This window comes from Macaca thibetana, chromosome 14, assembly GCF_024542745.1.
Source record: "Macaca thibetana thibetana isolate TM-01 chromosome 14, ASM2454274v1, whole genome shotgun sequence".
Taxonomy (NCBI): Eukaryota; Metazoa; Chordata; class Mammalia; order Primates; family Cercopithecidae; genus Macaca; species Macaca thibetana.
Window position 1 is genome coordinate 18,508,204 of NC_065591.1, and position 20,327 is coordinate 18,528,530.

The 20,327-nt window shown below is 39.8% G+C and overlaps 1 protein-coding gene across 4 annotated transcripts in view; it reads right to left on the minus strand.

Annotated features, from left to right (window-relative positions):
- CSTPP1 (centriolar satellite-associated tubulin polyglutamylase complex regulator 1) overlaps positions 1 to 20,327 on the minus strand; it is a 230,218-nt gene that overhangs the window by 153,814 nt on the left and 56,077 nt on the right. Inside the window, exon 2 of one of the 4 annotated variants that reach the window (XM_050757636.1) lies at positions 11,533 to 11,635. The exons of the other annotated variants lie outside the window; for them this stretch is intronic. Within the exon in view, the coding sequence (XP_050613593.1) occupies positions 11,533 to 11,635 (103 nt within the window). The remainder of the gene's footprint in view (positions 1 to 11,532; positions 11,636 to 20,327) is intronic. 4 annotated transcript variants of the gene reach the window in all.

Consider the following 20,327-nt stretch of genomic DNA (forward strand, 5'->3'; position numbering starts at 1 on the left):
AACCTCAACCTAAAATTCAAACTTTACATAAAAAAATGAACTCAAGTGGATCTTGGATCTAAATGTGAAAAATAAACCTATAAGACTTTTAAAGGGTCCAGGCATGGTGTCACACCTATAATCCCAGCTACTCGGGAGGCTGAGGCAGGGAGAATTGCTTGAACCTGGGAGGCAGAGGTTGCAGTGAGCTGAGATGGCGCCACTGTACTCCAGCCTGGGTGAAAGAGCAATATTCCATCTCAAAAAAAGAAAAAAAATTTTAGAGGAAAAACAGAAAATCTTTGCAATCTGGAAATTAGGCAGAGTTCTTAGATATGACACAAAAAGCATGATCCAAAAAACAAAGAAATCAACAAATTGAATTTCATCAAAATTTAAAACTTTTAGGCTGGGCAGGGTGGCTCACGCCTGTAATCCCAGCACTTTGGGAGGCTGAGGCAGGTGGATCACCTGAGGTCAGGAGTTTGAGACCAGCCTGGCTAACATGGTGAAACCCCATTTCTACTAAAAATACAAAAAATTAGACAGGCATGGTGGCACATGCCTGTAATCCCAGCTACTCGGGAGGCTGCAGCAGGAGAATCATTTGAACCTGGGAGGCAGAGGTTGCTGTGAGCCGAGATTGTGCCATTGCACTCCAGCTTGGGAACAAGAGCAAAGCTCCATCTCAAAAAAAAAAAGAAAAAGAAAAAAGTTTTGCTCAGTATATAACACTGAGAAGAGAATGAAAATACAAGCTAAATACTGGTAGAAAATATTTAGGAATTACAAAGGACTTGTATCCAGAATATATACAAACAACTCTCAAAACTCAACAGTAGGAAAACAAACAACCCAATTTAAAAATGGGCAAAAGTTTGAACAGACGCTTCACCAAAGAGGATATGTGAATGGCAAATAAGAAGTTTTTCAACATTATTAGCCTCTTGAGAAATGCAAATTAATACCACAATGAGATACCTATTAGAATAGTTCAAATGAAAAATACTGACAATGCCAAGCGCTGACAAGGATATAGACCAACCCAATCACTCATATATTGCTGGTAGAAATACAAACTGGTACAGCCACTCTGGACAACACTGTGGCAGTTTCTCAAAAAGCTAACTACGGCTGGGCGCAGGGGCTCACACCTGTAATCCCAGCACTTTGGAAGGCAGAGGCGGGTGGATCATGGGGTCAGGAGTTTAAGACCAGCCTGACCAAGATGGTGAAACCCTGTATCTACTAAAACTACAAAAATTAGCCAGGCGCAGTGTCAGGTGCCTGTAGTCCCAGCTACTCGGGAGGCTGATGCAGGAGAATCGCTTGAACCCGGGCGGCCGAGGTTGCAGTGAGCTGAGATTGTACCACTGCATTCCAGCCTGGGCGACAGAATGAGACTCCGTCTCAAAAAAACAAAGCTAAACATACACATACCATGTGATTGAGTGAGCAATCTTACTCTTGGGTATACAATTCAGAGAAAAGAAAATGTATGTTCACACAGAAATGAGTACATGAGTATTTATTCATAATTGCCAATTGGGGGAAACCCAAATATCCTTCTAAGGGCGAATGGATAAACAAATTGTGGTACATATATACAATACAATACTATTCAGCAATAAAAAGAAGCAAAGTACTGACACATGGCACAACCTGGAGGAATCTCAAAGCTCTCAAACCACTATGCAGAGTGAAAAAAGCTAATCTCAAAGGTTATATACTGTATAAGGCTGGGCATGGTGGCTCATGCCTATAATACCAACAACTTTGGGAGGCCAAGGCAGGCAGATCACTTGAGGCCAGGAGTTCGAGACCAGCCTGGCCAACATGGTGAAACCCCATCTCTAGTAATAACACAAAAATTAGCCAGATGTGGTGGTACATGCCTATAATCCTAGCTACTCGGGAGGCTGAGGCATGAGAATTGCTTGAACCCAAGAAGGGGAGGTTTCAGTGAGCCAAGATTGCGCCACTGCACCCCAGCCTGGGCAACAGAGTGAGACTCTGTCTCGATTAAAAAAAAAAAAGTTATATACTATGACACTGTTGAAAAGACAAAACTACAGTGATGGAAAACAAATCAGTTCAGGGGTTTGGGTTGGGAGACAGGAGATTATAAAGGGATAGTATGGAGTTTTTTGTGGTGATGAAACTGTTCTGTATATATATATGTTCTGTATATATACATGTGTTAAAAATTCATAGAACTGGTTGGGCACAGTGGCTCACGCCTGTAATCCCAGTACTTTGGGAGGCCAAGGTGGGCAGAGCACGAGGTCAGGAGTTCAAGACCAGCCTGACCAATATGGCGAAACCCTCTCTCTACTAAAAATACAAAAATTAGCCGGGTGTGGTGGCACGCACCTGTAGTCCCAGCTACTCGGGAGACTGAGGCAGGAGAATCGCTTGAACCTGGGAAGCGGAGGTTGCAGTGAGCGAAGATCGTGCCACTGCACTCCAGCCTGGGTGGACCATCCTGGCTAATACACCTGGCTAATACAGTGAAAATCTGTCTGTACCATAAGCACACACACACACACACACACACACACAAATTAGCCAGGCGTGGTGGCGGGCACCTGTAGTCCCAGCTATTCGGGAGGAGGCTGAGGCAGGGGAATGGCGTGAACCTGGGAGGCAGAGCTCTCAGTGAGCCGAGACTGGGCCACTGCACTCCAGCCTGGGTGACAGAGCGCGACTCCGTCTCAAAAAAAAAAAAAAAAAAGGACTAAATGAAAAAGTACACATATAATTTGATAAGTTTTTATATATGCATATACCCAAGAAACCATCACCACAATCAAGATAATGAACATACCCATAACCTCCCAAAGTTTCCTTTGACCCTATTTGGAATTCCTCCCTCCTATCTGCCTGTGACCTCCTGTCCGCAACCGATATACTTTCTGTTACCATATATTAATTAGTCACTACAGTCTTTAATTCCTCTCAGTAATGTTTTGTAATTTTCAGTGTAAACCTTTTGTCAGAATTATTTCTAAGTATTTTGTATTTTTTGATGCTATTGTAAATGACACTGCTTTTAAAATTTAAATTTCCAATTGCTCTTTGCTAGAATACAAAAATACAATTTTTATATATTGATATACAGCAATAATAAATTCACTTATTAGTTGTAGTAGCATTTTTTTTTTTTGATTCCATAGGCTTTTCTATTTAGACAATCATGTCCTATGCGAACAAACTTGGTTTTTGTTTTTTTTTCTTTTTGAGACGGAGTCTCGCTCTGTCGCCCAGGCTGGAGGGCAGTGGCGAGATCTTGGCTCACTGCAAGCTCCGCCTGCCAGGTTCACGCCATTCTCCTGCCTCAGCCTCCCAAGTAGCTGGGACTACAGGCGCCGGCCACCACGCCCGGCTAATTTTTATTTTTATTTTTAGTAGAGACAGGGTTTCACCGGGGTCTCGATCTCCTGACCTCATGATCCGCCTGCCTCAGCCTCCCAAAGTGCTGGGATTACAGGCGTGAGCCACCGGGCCCGGCCACAAACTTGTTTTTTGAAGTTTTCTTGCTTTATCCACTGGCTAGAACCTCCAGGACAATGTTGAACAAAAATGGTGAGAGTGGAAATCGTTGCCCTGTTCCTGATTTTAGCAGGAAAGTCTTCTGTCTTTCACCATTAAGCTTGATAGGTTTTTCATAGATGCCCTTCATTGGGTGAGAAAATTCCCTTGTATTCCTGCTTTGCTAGGAGGTCTTTGTTATTGTTGTTTGAGACAAGGTCTGGCTCTATCGCCCAGGCTGGAGTACAGTGGCATGATCTCAGCTCGCTGCAACCTCCACCTCTGTGGCTCAAGCAATCCTCCTGCCTCAGCCTCCCAAAGTGCTGGGATTACAGGTAAGAGCCAGCATGAATGGTCTTGTTTTTGTTTTTTTGAATCAAGAATGAATGTTGGATTCTATAAAATGCTTTTTCTCTATTTATTGAAATAATGTGTTTTTTTTTCTTCTTATATGGTGGGTTACACATTTCTCTTTCAGAATTTTTAAGTTTACATTGATTTTTAAATGTTAAACCACCATGCATTCCTGGAATAAACCCCACATGGTTTTGATATATTGTTGGATTCAATTTACCAAACTTTTAAGAATTTTTGTGACAAGGAATATTGGTTTGCAGTTTTCTCTTCTGGAAATGTCTGTTTTATTTGGATACTAGAATAATGCTAGTCTCCTAGATTGAGTTGAGAAGTATTTTTTTTCAATTTTCTCTAAGTATTTGTGTAGAACTGGTGTTCTTTCTTCCTAATATGTTTGGTATGTTCAGTGTGTGTGTATATATATATTTTTGTTGTTGTTGTTGTTGTTGTTTTGTTTTTTGTTTTGTTTTTTTTGTTTTTTTTTTGAGATGGAGTCTTGCTCTGTCGCCAGGCTGGAGTGCAGTGGCACGACCTCGGCTCACTGCACCCTCCTCCTCCCAGGTTCAAGCGATTCTTCTGCCTCAGCCTCCTAAGTAGCTGGGATTACAGGCACGCACCACCATGCCTGGCTAATTTTTGTATTTTTTTTTTTTAGTAGAGACAGGGTTTCGCCATGTTGGCCAGGATGGTCTCAATTTCCTGACCTCATAATCTGCCAGCCTTGGCCTCCCAAAGTGCAGATATTACAGGCGTGAGCCACCGCGCCCAGCCTGTGAGATTATTTTTAACTACAAATTCAGTTTCTTCAAGTTACCTATTTATTCTTGAATGTTCTCTGTGTCTCTGTCCATTTGATCTAAGTCATTGAATTTGTTGGCATGAAATTGATAATATTTCCTTATTATCTCTTAATACCTATAGAGTCTGTAATGATGTATCTCTCTCGTTCCTGATATTGGTAATTTGTGTCTTTTCTCTCTTTTGTTGTGATCAGTCTCGCTCATGATTTCCTAATTTTATTTATCTTCTCAAAGAACCTGCTTGGCTTCACTAATTTTCCCTACTGTTTTTCTGGTATCTATTTCATCGATTTCCACTCTAATCTTTACTCTTTTCATCCCCTTCCCCCCTAACTTTTAAATTGCTCTTCTTTTACTAATTTCTTTCTCTTTTTCTTTCCCTCCCTCCCTCCTTTCCTCCCTTCCTTCCTTCTTTCCTTTCTTTCTCTCTCTCTCTCCCTTTCTTTCTCTCTATCTCTTCCTTTCTTTCTTTCTCTCTCTCTCTCTCTTCCTTTCTTTCTCTCTCTCTCTCTCTTTCTTTTTGAGACAGAGTTTCACTCTTCTTGCCCAGGCTGGAGTGCAATGGTGTGATCTCTGCTCAATGCAACCTCTGCTTCCCGGGTTGAAGTGTGATTCTCCTGCCTCAGCCTCCTGAGTAGCTGGGATTACAGTCACGCACCACCATGCCTGGCTAATTCTGTATTTTTAGTAGAGACAGGGTTTCTCTGTGTTGGTCAGGCTGGTCTCAAATGCCCAACCTCAGGTGATCTGCCCACCTCAGCCCCCCAAAGTGCTGGGATTACAAGTGTGAGCCACCACACCTGGCTTTCTTTTCTTTCTTTCCTTTCTCTCTCTCCTTCCTTTCTTTCTTTTTCTTTCTTTCCTTCCTTTTTTCCTTCCTTCCTTCCTTCTTTCCTTCCTTCCTTTCTTCCTTCCTCCTTTCTTTCCTGTTTTTATTTTCTTTCTGTTTCTCTCTCTCTTACTCTTTCTCTCTTTTTCTTTCTCTTCTCTTTCTCTTCCTCCTTTCTTTCTTCTTTTCTTTCTTTTCTTCTCCTTCCTTCCTTCCTTTCTTCCTTCCTTCCTTTCTTCCTTCTCTCCTTCCTTCCTTCCTTTCCTTCCTCCCTCCTTCCTTCTTTTTTCCTTTCTTTCTCCCTTCCTTTTCACCGGGGGTCTCACTGTGTCACTGAGGCTGGAGTACAATGGCTATTGTACTCCATGGCTAATTGCAGCCTTGACCTTCTGTGCTCAAGCCATACCAAGTAGCGTGGGACTACAGGTGTGCACTACCATGCATGGCTAATTTTGTTGTATTTTTTTGTAGAGATGGGGTTTTGTCATGTTGCCCAGGCTGGTCTCAAACTCCTCAAGCAATCCACCCACCTTGGCCTCCCAAAGTGTTAGGATTGTGGGTGTGAGCTACTGTGCCTGGCTATTATTTAAAAGTCAAAAAACAACAGATGCTGGTAAGGCTGTGGAGAAATATGAACACTTTTACACGGTTGGTGGGAATGTAAATTAGTTCAACCATTGTGGAAGATAGTGTAATGATTCCTCAAAAACCTAGAACCAGAAATACCACTTAACTCAGCAATCCCATTACTGGGTAAACACCCAAAGGAATATAAATTATTCTATTGTAAAGATATATGCATGCATATGTTCATTGCAGCACTATTCACAATAGCAAAGACATAGAATCAACCCAAATGCCCATCAATGATAGACTGGATAAAGAAAATGTGGTACATATACACCATGGAATACTATGCAGCCATAAAAAGGAACGAGATCATGTCCTTTGCAGGGACATGGATGGAGCTGGAAGCCATTACCCTCAGCAAACTAATGCAGGAACAGAAAACCAAACACTGCATGTTCTCACTTATAAGTGGGAGATGAACAGTGAGAACACATGGACACAGGGATGGGAACAACACACATTGGGGTCTTTTGGGAAGGATGGGGGAGGGAGAGCATTAGGAAAAATAGCTACTGCATGCTGGGCTTAATACCTAGGTGATGGGTTGACAGATGCAGCAAATCACCATCCACACATGTTTATCTATGTAACAAATGTACATATCCTACACATGTACCCTGGAACTTAAAAAAGATATATATAAAAAACCATTTATATATAACTATATATGGTTATATATATGTTATATATATGATTATATATGTTATTATTTTTATAATAAAATATATATATTACCATTCTCTCTGGCACCAATACAGCAAGAGAGCAGGAGGGTCAAGTATTTTCTAAATAACAAAGGAAAAAAGGGCTGTCTCCAAAATTTTTAAGTTTAACATTAGACCCAAGGATACCTGACCTCAGAAGTATAAAAAATGTTCATTTCCCCCTTTTATTCCTACAAGGGATAGAAAGAAAAGAAGACTCAGTTCCTGGCTCCTGTAAAATCAGGGAGATTATGAATCCTGATTTATATAGAAGGCACCTCAGAGAAGACCTAGTGCCGTAATTTAAAGAAAGGGCTCCCGTTGTGAATCCAGTCATACCTGCCAGCCAATTCCTATCATTATTATATCCTTGAAATGGAAGTCAATGGTCACAAATTATTTACAAAGCAAATAATAAAATTCAAGCTTCTCTTTTTCTTTTTTCTCTTCCTTTTCCCTATACAGCTATCTACAAAGCAAATAAAGTTTGCTTTGCTATCCCCTATCCCCTATCTTTTTTATCTTCCTTTATCCTATACAGTTACAGGTTGTAATATCCCTTTCTTCTTCTTCGTCTCTCTCCATTATCTTAATCAATAATATACTTTTTAAAAGACCACCTTTCTTTAAGCAAGTATCTAAAATAGCAATGGCAATAGAAAGCCTCAGTGAGGCCTTCTCTGACTACACTATTGAAAGTAGATTTCCATCTCCCAGTCACTCAGTATCCCAAAGCCCTCCTTTCTTTTCTTTTTTTGGAGACACAGTCTTACTCTGTTGCCCAGGTTGGAGTGCAGTGGGATGATCATAGTTCACTGGGCTCAAGCAATCCTTTTGCCTCAGCTTCCTGAGTAGCTGGGACCATAGGTGTGTGCCACTATGTCTGGCTAATTTTTTTTTTTTTTTTTTTTTTTTTTAAAGAAATGAGGTATTGCTAAGTTGCCCAGGTTGGTCTTGAACTCCTGGCCTCAATCAATCCTCCTGCTTCAGCCTCCCAAGTCACTGAGATTATAGGCACGAGCCATCATGTCCAGCTCCTGATTTTCTTAATAGAATTTATCACTATCTGAAGCTACCTTACTAATTTATTTGTTTATTTATTTATTACATGTCTAGGGTACAGTAGGCCTTCAATAAACATTTGTTAAATGTATGTTAATTAATCCATATACTACAGCATATTCATACCAACTTTTATTACTGAAAAACTACCTAAATCCATGTTGTGATATGAAAAGTTTAGACATCTAAAAGAGCATCACAGAAAAGAAAATGGGTCAGAAAACCTGCCAATTAGGGCATTAATAATGGAGAGGAAATAAGCTGATTACACAATGAAGTTAGATTCTTAAAAAACCAAAAAAGACAAGCAAATCACAGTTCTCAGAAAAAGTGAAGTGTGATAAGGATGGATGCATGGCCTAGCTCTAAGTGATTTTTGCATCTGAGAGACTCTATACTTAGTTTCTTCTTCATATCACTCTCAAGAAGCTTCATAGAAATGTATCTTTGAAATAGTACACACACCCCAAAACTTGGAGCCTTCTATGGCTGTGTTAAATTACATGGGTACTGAAGGGAGAAGAATCTCTATTTTCTTTCTTTTTTTTTTTTTTGAGACGGAATCTCGCTCTGTGCCCCAGGCTGGAGTGCAGTGGCGCAATCTCGGCTCACTGAAAGCTCCGCCTCCCAGGTTCACGCCATTCTCCTGCCTCAGCCTCCTGAGTAGCTGGACTACAGGCGCCCGCCACCGCGCCCGGCTAATTTTTTGTGTTTTTAGTAGAGACGGGGTTTCACCGTGTTAGCCAGGATAGTCTCGATCTCCTGACCTTGTGATCCGCCCGCCTCGGCCTCCCAAAGTACTGGGATTACAGGCGTGAGCCACGGCGCCCGGCAGAATCTCTATTTTCATCTACCCTGCCTAGTTCCTTTTCGATACTCAACCAGAGCAAATAAGAAGTCAATAGTTGTAAAGTTCTGTCTATTAATCTGGATATCCAAACTCTTGTCTTCTCGCCATTCATCTTTCAATCTGTAAGTGTCAGAGACTTCTAGGAAATTTCTACCATCTGGCATATTTCTCAGATACAGAAGAAAATGTAATAAAAACGTATTTTAAATGGATAATTCACAGGTTTTTTTTGATAAAAAGTTTGACTGACACAAATGTGTATTTTTGGAAAAACCATGGTTGATAAATGTTTCAAATTCCTAAAATAGACTTCAATTTCACTTCTCTCACCACTTAAAAATTAGTTTTAATATGTTTAGCTTTGCTTTATCTCATATATTTCAATAATATATTAGGAAGTATTTGGGGGGAATTTTATCAGCACTCAAGCAACTACTGAACAGGCAGAATCACATCTTGGGAAACTGATTAGATGTCCTTTCAAGAAAACTTCTGATACTTAGTAATGCATCTTCTGTATTGGCAATTTCCAAGATTTTCCTGGGGAATCACACTGAAGCTTGAGAGAAGAAAAAAAAAAAAATTTACCAGGGATAGTGTTAACATCAAACAAAATCTAAATATTACCTGTAAATAAGAATAACAGTCCAATCATACCTCTTTTTCCCTACAAAGTAAAAGTCACTACCAAATAACATTTATGAGAATTCAGTTTCATCTGGTAACTAATACACTCCTAAATGACTCAAGAATGTACCAAAAAAATTAATAACAGTAATAGTCAGAGTTCTTGGTTGCAAGCAACAGAAACCAAATCTCACTATCTTAAGCAAAAAAGGGCTCTGCTGGAAGGGTATTATTAGTGGCTCATAAAATCCACACGTGGCTGAACCATTAGACTTGGAAAACAGACAGGAATCAAGGGAGCTTTGGAGGCAAAGGTCTCACCACAACAGTCTGATCCACAAGCAGCTACTGCAACTGACACATCTTTCCACTAAAGTCTCTTTGCTTAAGATGGCCAGAGAGAGTTTCTGTTGCTTTGGCCAAGAAAATTTACTGCTACAGAATTTGTATAAAGTGAGACTCTTTGAAGAAAAGCTGGTCCCACTCTTTTGAGGAATTTCATTTCTCAGTATGATCTCCATTCCCATCCACTTTCCTCTTTTTGCTCAAGGCACACTAAACTTGGGATCTACCTTTTATTTCCACTCTTTTCCCAAGTAGTCCCCGCTTCCCGAAGTTCCATTCTCCCTTCTCTGTCTGATAATTATCTACATATTCTTTAAACCTAAATTGAATGTCACTATTCTGTGAATTCTTTCCTGACTGTATAAATAATCACTTTTCCTATCAAAGTTTACTCACTAGTCTAGAACTTCTAATGCTCTATTTTAATTGTATTTGTGTAACTATTTAACTTTTACATGACAGTGAATTTCTTGAGGACTATATCTGACACACAGTGATTGGCATATGATAACTATTTAATAAGCAGTTACTAAATTTTAAAAATAGAAAGAAAACCAAACAATGAGTTTCTCAGCATTTACAAGGTACTGTCTTTGCCTTCTTTGTTTTTTTTTTTTTTTTGAGACAGAGTCTCACTCTGTCGCTCTGTTGCCCAGGCTGCAGTGCAGTGGTGTGATCTTGGGCCCCTGCAACCTCCCTGTAACCTCGCAACCTCTGCCACCCAGGCTCAAGCAATTCTTCTGCCTTAGTCTCCCAAGTGGCTGGGATTACGGGCGCCCGCCACCACACCCAGTTAATTTTTCTATTTTTAGTAGAAATGGGATTTCACCATGTTGGCCAGCCTGGTCTTGAGCTCCTGACCTCAGGTGACACTCCCGCCTTGGCCTCCCAAAGTGCTGGGATTACAGGCATGAGCCACTACATTCAGCCATTTTACCTTTCTACTTATTTCAATATAATTGAGCCTTCCACAAACTGGCCCTATCCTCATTATACATTTTCTGTTTGTTGCTTTTTACCTTGTACTAGTCCTCTATAAGTCAAATTAGATTCCTTTATGATCCCTTGCAGTGTACGATATTTTCTACTTCAACTAATTATTAATATGTTCCATCATAATGCAAGTTCTAAAAGAGTTGTTCCTCCAATAAAAGTAGAGTAGCTAATTCAGACTAACCATTCTGGCTGAGAAAAAAAATGGATAAATTATTCAAGGCAATTGTCTGAAGTCATCAGAGAGTCACCAAGGCAAATGAAGAATGACGAGGCCAGTTATGATAGAATAAAACCGAGAAAGGTGAGCTGAGCATTTAGTGCCGCTTTTCCCAATGTGTGGGGTTTCTAAACAGAAGGGTCCATGGATTAAATTCAAGAGATCCACATGCTTGGATGGGGAATTTTTTTTTTAGACGGAGTCTCGCTATGTTGCCCAGGCTGGAGTGCAGTGGCGTGATCTTGGCTCACTGCAAGTTCCACCTCACGGTTTCACGCCATTCTCCTGCCTCAGCCTCCCGAGAGGCTGGGAGTACAGGTGCCTGCCACCACACCCGGCTAATTTTTTTTGTATTTTTAGTAGAGACAGGGTTTCACCCTGTTAGCCAGATGGTCTCGATTTCCTGACCTCGTGATCTGCCTGCCTCAGCCTCCCAAAGTGCTGGGAGGCATGAGCCAGGGAAATTTTTATATGTTTATTTTTACTAACCTCTAACTGAAATTTGGCATTTCCTTCTATTATGAGTATAAACATAGAATTAACAGTACCTGTGACTCTTTCAGTAATAGAAATCTCAGATATTGGCTAGGCACAGTGGTTCATACCTGCAATTCCAGCACTTTAGGAGGCTGAGGCGGGAGGATGACTTGAAGACTGGAGTTTGAGAGCCGCCTGGGCAATACAGGAAAACCAAATCTTTACAAAAAACTTTAAAATGAAAAAAAAAAGAAACCTCAGATATTTTCATATAACATTACTGTCATACCAGATATCTCACAATATCATTTATACTCATCACCACTTCAGAAATAAGGTATTATTATACCCACTGGTAGCTCTAGGGGCCTCTGCCAGTTCTGGAAGGTTCAACTGATAAACTAAGCAGTTAATAATTTTGAATTAATGTTAAATTCCTGGGTTTTCAAATGCTGTTAGGGCTTATAGACAAAAAATTAGAGTTGGCTGGGTATGGTGGCTCACGCCTGTAATCCCAGCACTTTGGGAGGCCAAGGCGGGCAGATCACAAGGTCAGGAGTTCTAGACCAGCCTGGCCAGCATGGTGAAACCCGTCTCTACTAAAAAAATATAAAAAATTAGCCTGGCATGGTGGCACACACCTGTAATCCCAGCTACTCAGGAGGCTGAGGCAGGAGAATCACTTGAACCCAGGAGGCAGAGGTTGCAGTAAGCCAAGATCATGCCACTGTACTCCAGCCTGGGCAACAAAGTGAGACTCAGTCTCAAAAATAAAAAAAAAATTAGAGTTCAGGACCCACCCAGGTTGAGGGGTGGGACTCTGGTAAACCCCTAAGGCTCTTTTGGCACTCCTAAGCGCTTAACTGAAAATTAGCCCTCCCTGATATGTAAATCTATATTCAAATCCTTTCAAACCCTCATAGGATTGAGGTAATCCAGGATTGCTAGTGCCCAGGCCATCTGCCAGAAGCAAATATAAATCCCCTCCAAAGAAAGATAGCATCATTCGGGGCCTCACATTATCTGTATGGTTTTTCAAACACAATTTACAGAACTCAACTAGAGAAAAAAAAAGTATAACACAAGATAAGATAATGGAGTAATAAAAAAAAAATGAAGAGATAGGACAGAAAACAGAAACAGACCCACAGGGAATCCAGATAATAAATTATGGACTTTGTAATAACCATGCTTTATTATTTCCTGTGTTCAAGCAAAGAAAGACAAGATTTAGCAAGGAAACAAACAAAAACTGAATAAAAATACTTGAGCTAAAAAAATACAATAATTAGAATTAGGAACTCAGTAGATGGGTTTAATAGTAAATTACACAGAAATGAAGAGAGAATTAATGACCTGGAAAATAGATCAGAAGAAAATATCCAGAATAAAGCATAAATGACAAAATGATGGGCTGGGCATGGTGTCTCATGCCTGTAATCCCAGCACTTTGGGAAGCTGAGGCGGGCAGATCACTTGAGGTCAGGAGTTTGAGACCAGCCTGCCCAACATGGTGAAACCTCATCTCTACTAAAAACACAAATTAGCCAGCTGCAGTGGTGGGCACCTGTAATCTCAGCTACTCAGGAGGCTGAGGCAGGAGAATCACTTGAACCCGGGAGGCGGAGCGGGTTGAATCTGGGAGGCAAACTTGGGTTGCAGTGAGCCGAGATCATGCTACTGCATTCCAGCCTGGGTGACAGAGTGAGACTCTGTCTCAAAAACACACACACACACACACACAAAATGATAGAAAATGCGAAAAAGAGCATAAGAGACAGAGAATACCATGAAAAGGTCTAATGTTTGTATAATTAGAATACCAATAGGAGTAAAGAGAGAGCAGAGGCCAGTTGTGTTGGCTCATGTCTGTAATCCCAGCACTTTGGGAAGGCGAGGCAGGAGGATCACTTGAGCCCAGGAGTTTGAGGCCAGTCTGGGCAACATGGCAAGACTCTATCTCTAACAACAACAACAAAAAATTAGCTGACTGTGGTGGCATGCAACTGTGGTTCCAGCCATTTGGGAGGCTGAGTGAGGCAAGAGGATTGCCTGAGCCCAGGAGGTTGAGGCTGCAGTAAGCCATGACTACACCACTACACTCCAATGTGGGTGACAGACAAAGATCCTGCCTCAAAACAAAGAGACAGAGACAGAGAGAGAGAGTAGAACAGAAGTAAATCTGAAGAGCTAATTATTGAGAATTTTCCAAGACTGATAAATGATATCAAGCTACAGGTTCAAGAAGCACTAAGAACACCAAATATAAAGAAAAGCAAACCTAGACACACTACACTAAAACTATCAAAAACCAAAGACCAAGCAGAAATATCCAAAAACCATCCAGAGATTTAAAAAAAGATTATTTTCAAAAAGCAAGAATAAAACTGAGAGCAACTTCTCAGCAAAGTCAGTAGAAACCAAAAGATAATGGAATGGTAAAACAGCTGCCAACCTAGAATTTATCTCAGGAAAAAAACTGCCCTTCAAAAATGAAGGTGAAAATTTAAATAAGACCTATGATTAGTTAATAGTTTTAAATTAATGTTAAGTTCTTGATTTTGGCAATTATACTATGGATACAGGAAATGTTAACATTAGTAGAAGCTGTATGAAATGGATGTGGGAACTCCATATACAGACTTTTTTTAAACTTTGTGTAAGTCCAAAATAATTCACACACATTCTAAAAAGGTAAAATAGAGACAGTTTCAGAATGGAAGCTCCATAGAGTTGAAATTTCTGGTCTGTTTTTTTCACTGCTATATCCCTAGTATCTAGAACACTGACTAAGACATAGGCACTCAGTTAATATACATTGAATGAAGGAGTGAACAACAGTAGTAGCAGCAGCTACCAATTAATTCAACACTTACTATATCTTAAGTGGAATACCAAGCACTTTACTTTCATTAACTCATTTAATCATTCCAACAATTATGTAACATGCATTTTATATTTTATATATGAGTCTCCCTATTTTATAGACGAGGTAAGCAATCTGCTCAAGATCTCATACCAGAAAGTAGTAGGCCCTCTAACACAGACCTGTCTGACTCCAAAGTCCATGTTCTTAACCACTATGTTATGGTGCTTTCATGTCACAAAATATGTCTCCTTTCTGTTTTGTTTATCCAAACTCTACCTACCTTTCCAAATCAAGACAAACTCCTCTATAATGACTTAACTACTTTTACTTAACTAATAGTCATTATTTTTTCTTACTGTCAGTTCTCAGTGTACTAGGCCATATAACTTAATGCCATTATATAAGGTCTTGTATTGTTCTGTAATTGTTTGTTATCCAATGAGTTTTTATCTCTTTAACCAGATTACATTTCACAGGGAAGTGACCATATCTTATATTCCTATTAATATAGAGCACATTTGAAGCTCTATAACAATACTTAATATTTTTGAATATTTTTGTAAAGGGATGAAGAAAAACATTTCCATGCAAGAAACAGCATTTTTGAATGCTTTAGTGATCAGGCTTACAAGGTCTAAGATTCTAAACATCAAATTTGACTCACACACACACAAAAAACAAACACTACCTTAAAAAGTTTTTACATCAAATTTTCTATATTATCTCTTTTTCCTTATGACATGTTAGGGGATGTTCAGGGTAATTTGGACATAGCAGTACAAGTTCTCCTGGTTAAACCTTCTTGAGAAGGTATATAGATTGCGTAGAAGGTAAAATATGAGAGTGTGCAGATGAACAATTATCCCCACACATGTAAGCTGCAGTTTGTCTGGTGTAAATATACTCTCCCTGCCTGGAACTGCCTGTGTAATGTTCTCTCTTTGGGCTCTGTGGTTTCTCAATACATTCCAACTGTTCAGAGGCTGGAGCTTGGCTCTGCAAGCACAGATAAACAGCTTCCTGGAGCAGGCTGCCAGCATGAGGAGCAATGACCTCAGCAGAGAAAGTCTGCTTTTCATTACCCTGAGCACATCACTGTGCCGCTAGAGCTAAGAGTGGGAACAACACAAGTTGGATAGAGTTGACTGACTCAAGTCTCCCATTACACCTTGAGTTTTAAAATTCTAGTATGTAGAGGAAAGGGGGTAAAGACAGGAAGTGAGAAAATGGCATATGCAAAGAAAACAAAGATAGAAAAACTTTCTTAGGCTATTCTGTGAATGAACTAAAGTCAGATGAGTGGAGTGGCTAAGAGTCATGCAGGCAATCATTGAATATTTTAATCTCCAAAAATGTACACAAAATACAGGGCAAGCAAGAAGTGTTATAGAAAGTAAGAGAAGCCAGGTACAGTGCTGCATACCTGTAATTTCAACATTTTGGGAGGCTGAGGCAGGAGGATAACATGAGCCCAGGAGTTCAAGACCAGCTTGAGCAACAAAATGAGACCCCTGTCTCTACAAAAAAGAAAAAAAAAGTTAGCTGGGTATGGTGGCACACACCTGTGATCATAGCTACATGGGAAGCTGAGGTAGGAGGATTGCTCGAGCCCAGGAGGTTAAGGCTGCAGTGAGCCATGTTTGCGCCACAGCACTCCAGCCTGGGTGACAGAGTGAGACCCAATCTCAAAACAAACAAACAAACAAACAAACAAACAAAACAGCAACAACCACCAAAAAAAAAACATACAAAAGAGAGACTAAAAAGTCCTCAAGATCTTCAACTCTGATGCCATTTAAAGAGAGAGAAAAGGAAGACTATCCAGAGCCACAGAGATGCAAAATCCCAGAAAAGTGGAGCTTAAGGAGAACAACACATAATGAAGATGAATTATATATAGCCAGACATCTTGTATGTGTCATTTCATGTGATTTGCATAACAACCCTAGAATATAGGTATTATCATCCCTAGCGAAAATCTAGACCTAGAAAATTATAATATAAGGACATCAACAAAGACATTTGTTGTTGATATTATTTAATGACAAAGGGATGATTTCAAGTCTGCTTCTACAGCCACCCAGGAAACAATGCTTTTCCCAAACACCTCTCATTGTAGTATTATCTACTGTTGCAGCCCCAGAACTCAGCAATACTAGAACTGTGTCCTAAAAGAAATGTGCACACTTGTGTCACTTTCTGATAAGACAATTTCTGCAGTGCTGGTAGCATTGCATCTGATAGTTGAAGAAGGGAACCACAATCATGTCCTCAGACAAGAAATTGGTTAGATATGACCGCTCCTGAAGGATCCTGAGAGACAATTTGTTTTTTGGAGAAGTCATTGACTATAAAGATGCACCTGCAAGGGGCCCGGGAGCTGAGAGACAGACAAACATCTCAGCAAATTCTAAAAGCAGAGCGAAGCTTCATTTGACTTGCATTTCACTTTTCTCAGGGAAGAAGAACCTTTGTGTTACTGCCAAAATCCTAACTGTCCTTCCTTCCTCTCTATCCCCTCCACCCCCATGCCAGCTCATTAAAGATCTTCTGGTTAAAGGTGCCAAATTGTGTCATTCTTTCCTACTCTAGTGCCAAGCTTGTGCCACTAGTTCCACAGATTGATCTGCTGGAGTTCTGAGCAAATTATGGAAGAAATTAAAAGCACTGAAAATTTTAAATTGTTCTGTTGTTGGTGAAGTAAAGCTTTTTAAACTTCTTCTTCTTGTAGAGACAGGGGTCTCATTGTGTTGCCCAGGCTGGTCTCAAACTCCTGGCCTCAAGTGATCTTCCCACCTTGGCTTCGCAAAGTGTTGGGATTATAGGTGTGAGTCACTACATCTGGTTTAGTTTCTTAACTTCTGATGACTGACTTTACATTGCTAATGGCATGACACTTGTTAATTCAGACTTGTGTGTTTTCTTCATTTCCTCTTATTGAATGGTTTCATAACAGATAAGTTTCTCCTAACTTGAAGAAGGCAGGGGGTGGGGGGAGTAAGGTCTTTCCTGACAGGGAGAATCTGGGCCCAATTATTACTTCTGTAACCTTTGACTCTGACTTCCAAACGAGTCAAGGGACCAGTGGGCTGTGAAATAGCTTCCTCCATTACCAGGTCAAGTGCTGCTGGATAGTTTCCTGTAACCATAACACAAAGGAACTGAAGAAGTGAGATGGATTCTACAAAAACAGGCAACTTCTTGCATCCTCAATGACCCTGGATTTTTAAGTTTCAAAACAGATTTTGGTGACTCTTAACTCACCACTATGGCTTCCTGCAGTCTTTATGCTATAGCATATCTCTAGTAATATAGAAAAGAGCCAGAATCCTCTATATATTTGGTTCTGTGATGGCCTAACAGAGGTGCCTGGCCGAGTAACAGTGGGGATAGGGTTGCTTTAACTGAAGGCAAATCTGTTCCTGACAATTATCTGAGTCTGTGGGAATCCAGATGCTGACAATGAGAAATGGGTAATTTTCTGTTACAATGTGTCAACTCCGGCTAAGAACTGAACTATGGAAAAAAGGCAGGGGAGGGGGTGGGTACAGGGGGAAGCATTACCCCTTTTGAAGAAGTCTATAATAGGATTAGTCACCATTACTTCACCACACCACATTTTGGCTCAATTTAACAAAAATAAGTAGAGAAAACAAGCAGAAATGGCCCAAAGAAGTCTCAAGTCCATCTCTCATTCAAAGCTACAAGCCTGGAAATCAGTGAAGTCTTGGTTTGTTCTGATGTGCTTCTTGTTGGCTCACACCTGCTCCTCTGTTACCACGGACACAAGAAGAACCCCAAACAACACTACTTAAACTCTAGATGGTGAATGATCCTAAAAAAATCTGTCACCTTTAGAATGAATGTTTATACCCTGATTGTTCTAGATTATGTAGGAAAGAAGTGGGTCATCTTTTCATAGGGTTTAGAGTAACTGTCTGAAAAAACAAAAAAAGAAACGATATGTATTTTATAATCATGGATTGTTTTCATTAGAGTTACATTTTAAGTTATTTAGGAATATGCACTATTACCTATGTAACAAACCTGCACGCTCTGCACATGTATCCCAGAACTTAAAGTAAAAGAAAAAAAAGAAAAAAAATGGATATGCACTATTGGAATCTCTTTTTTTCTCCAAGGATGAATTAATGAAGTTCATATTTTATGGATTTATTTGAATCAAAATTAATTCTGATGATTAACATGTATCAAAATGAAATTATTAATGCTCCTTTTCTAAAAACTGACAAAGATTTCCATCTCCATATTTATACTATGTAGTGTAGAACACAAATACTTTTGATGACTAATTATTTTATTTACTTTCACTGGTTAAATAGGAGCAGGGCATGAGGGAGGCCAACTACCCACGAGGGGGTCCTAGGAACACTGCCTATTAAGGGTACTCCACTCTCAGTAGCAACAAATAAAATCAATCAAATGATCTTTTTTGGACACAGGAAGCTTACTTAGATAATCAACGTGGACAAAGAGAAGGTGAGTCACCCTCTGAGTTAGGTTATTGGCTCTCTGATGGGATGAGCTCTCAATCATTATCTCTTCCAAGAGGCCTTCCCTGTCCATCCTATATATTATGTTACTCTGGCTGTTTTCTTGTTATTTGTCTTGTTACAGTTACCAGTTGTGTAACCATGAGAATGTTACTTTTAAGCGACTGAATTTCCTTATGAGTAAAATGAGGATGATACTAATACCCTGTTTATAGAACTGTGAAGATTAAATAATGGTTATTATATGCTTAGAACAGTGCCTAGCACACGGTGTTTATTAACTGTTAGCTATTCTCATCCTCATCAATTTGCTTGTTTATTGATTATTGCCTTCATTAAAACACTAGGTTCATAAATAGGTACCTTATTTGTCTTACTCACTGCTCCATTCCCATTGCATAGTACACACAGGCACAGAGTAGGTGCCCAAAAATAATTTGTGAATGAATAATTTGCAAATGAATGCCGTCCTATATTCTCACGTATCCTTAAAATAAACCAAAGGTAGTCTGTATACTTCTTTCCCTTGCAACCAAAACAGTCATCATAAGAACTTCACCAAAAAACTAAAATCATCCTTTAAAAAACAAAAACAAGACACTTGACCATAAAAGTGAGCTCTCCTGGGCCCACGAACCAAGACCACAGAATATTATTCATTTCTATATTAGTATGTGGAGGTCAAGCTCCCTGATGCCACAGCATTGTAAACTATCAATTTAGCCTGTGAAGAATGGTTCCCAATTCTGATAGGAATTCTCAGATTTCAGCCTGTTTCTCTCTCATCATTATTTTCCAATGTCTCAAAAAGCCACATTTCTCATTTTATCTTTACCACAAGAATCTGGTCACACTCTGGTGTGGTTTCTAAGTTAGAGCTACTCTCGCCTCATTTTCTTGGATGTACTTCTTCAGAGGTCATGACCCCGTGTTGACATTTGGTCTATTCTTAGAGTAGCACCTCTAAATTTTAATTTCTTTTACCTTCTACTTGTTGAAGGACAACATTCAGAGGTGGAGGTTACATACAACATAAAAGAAAATCCTCTGGGATTTAGTACCCGTCTTTCAAGAGTGTCCAGAGGAATATGATCTACAGAGCTCATGGACTTGCAGATATACACAAAGTACTGCTCAGCCACTTGTGTTTTGCAGTTTATCCAGATTTGCTGGAACAGTCATGGACTTGTTTGAAAACACCAACAACCAAGGAGTGACAGACAGCATAGGTGAGAGGGCAAGCAGACCCAGAGAAGAAAATCAGAAGAGAAGCCTTCCAAAAACAATTTCAAGGAGTACTTTTATCACTGTTTAAAGGTAAATCACCCATGGTTAAATATATGAAAGTCTCAAGACGCGAACTTGAAACTGTAAGATGGAAGGGTACCGTTAACATATTTTTAAAAATCATGCTTCCTGCTCTTTACAGTCAGCTTCAGTTGCATCCCCCAAAAGGCCAATATTAAACATTTAAATGGCAATGAACTGAGGTCACCAGCTAAGGCTGTGTGATAAGCTTGCAAAGTATAGTTCATAAGGG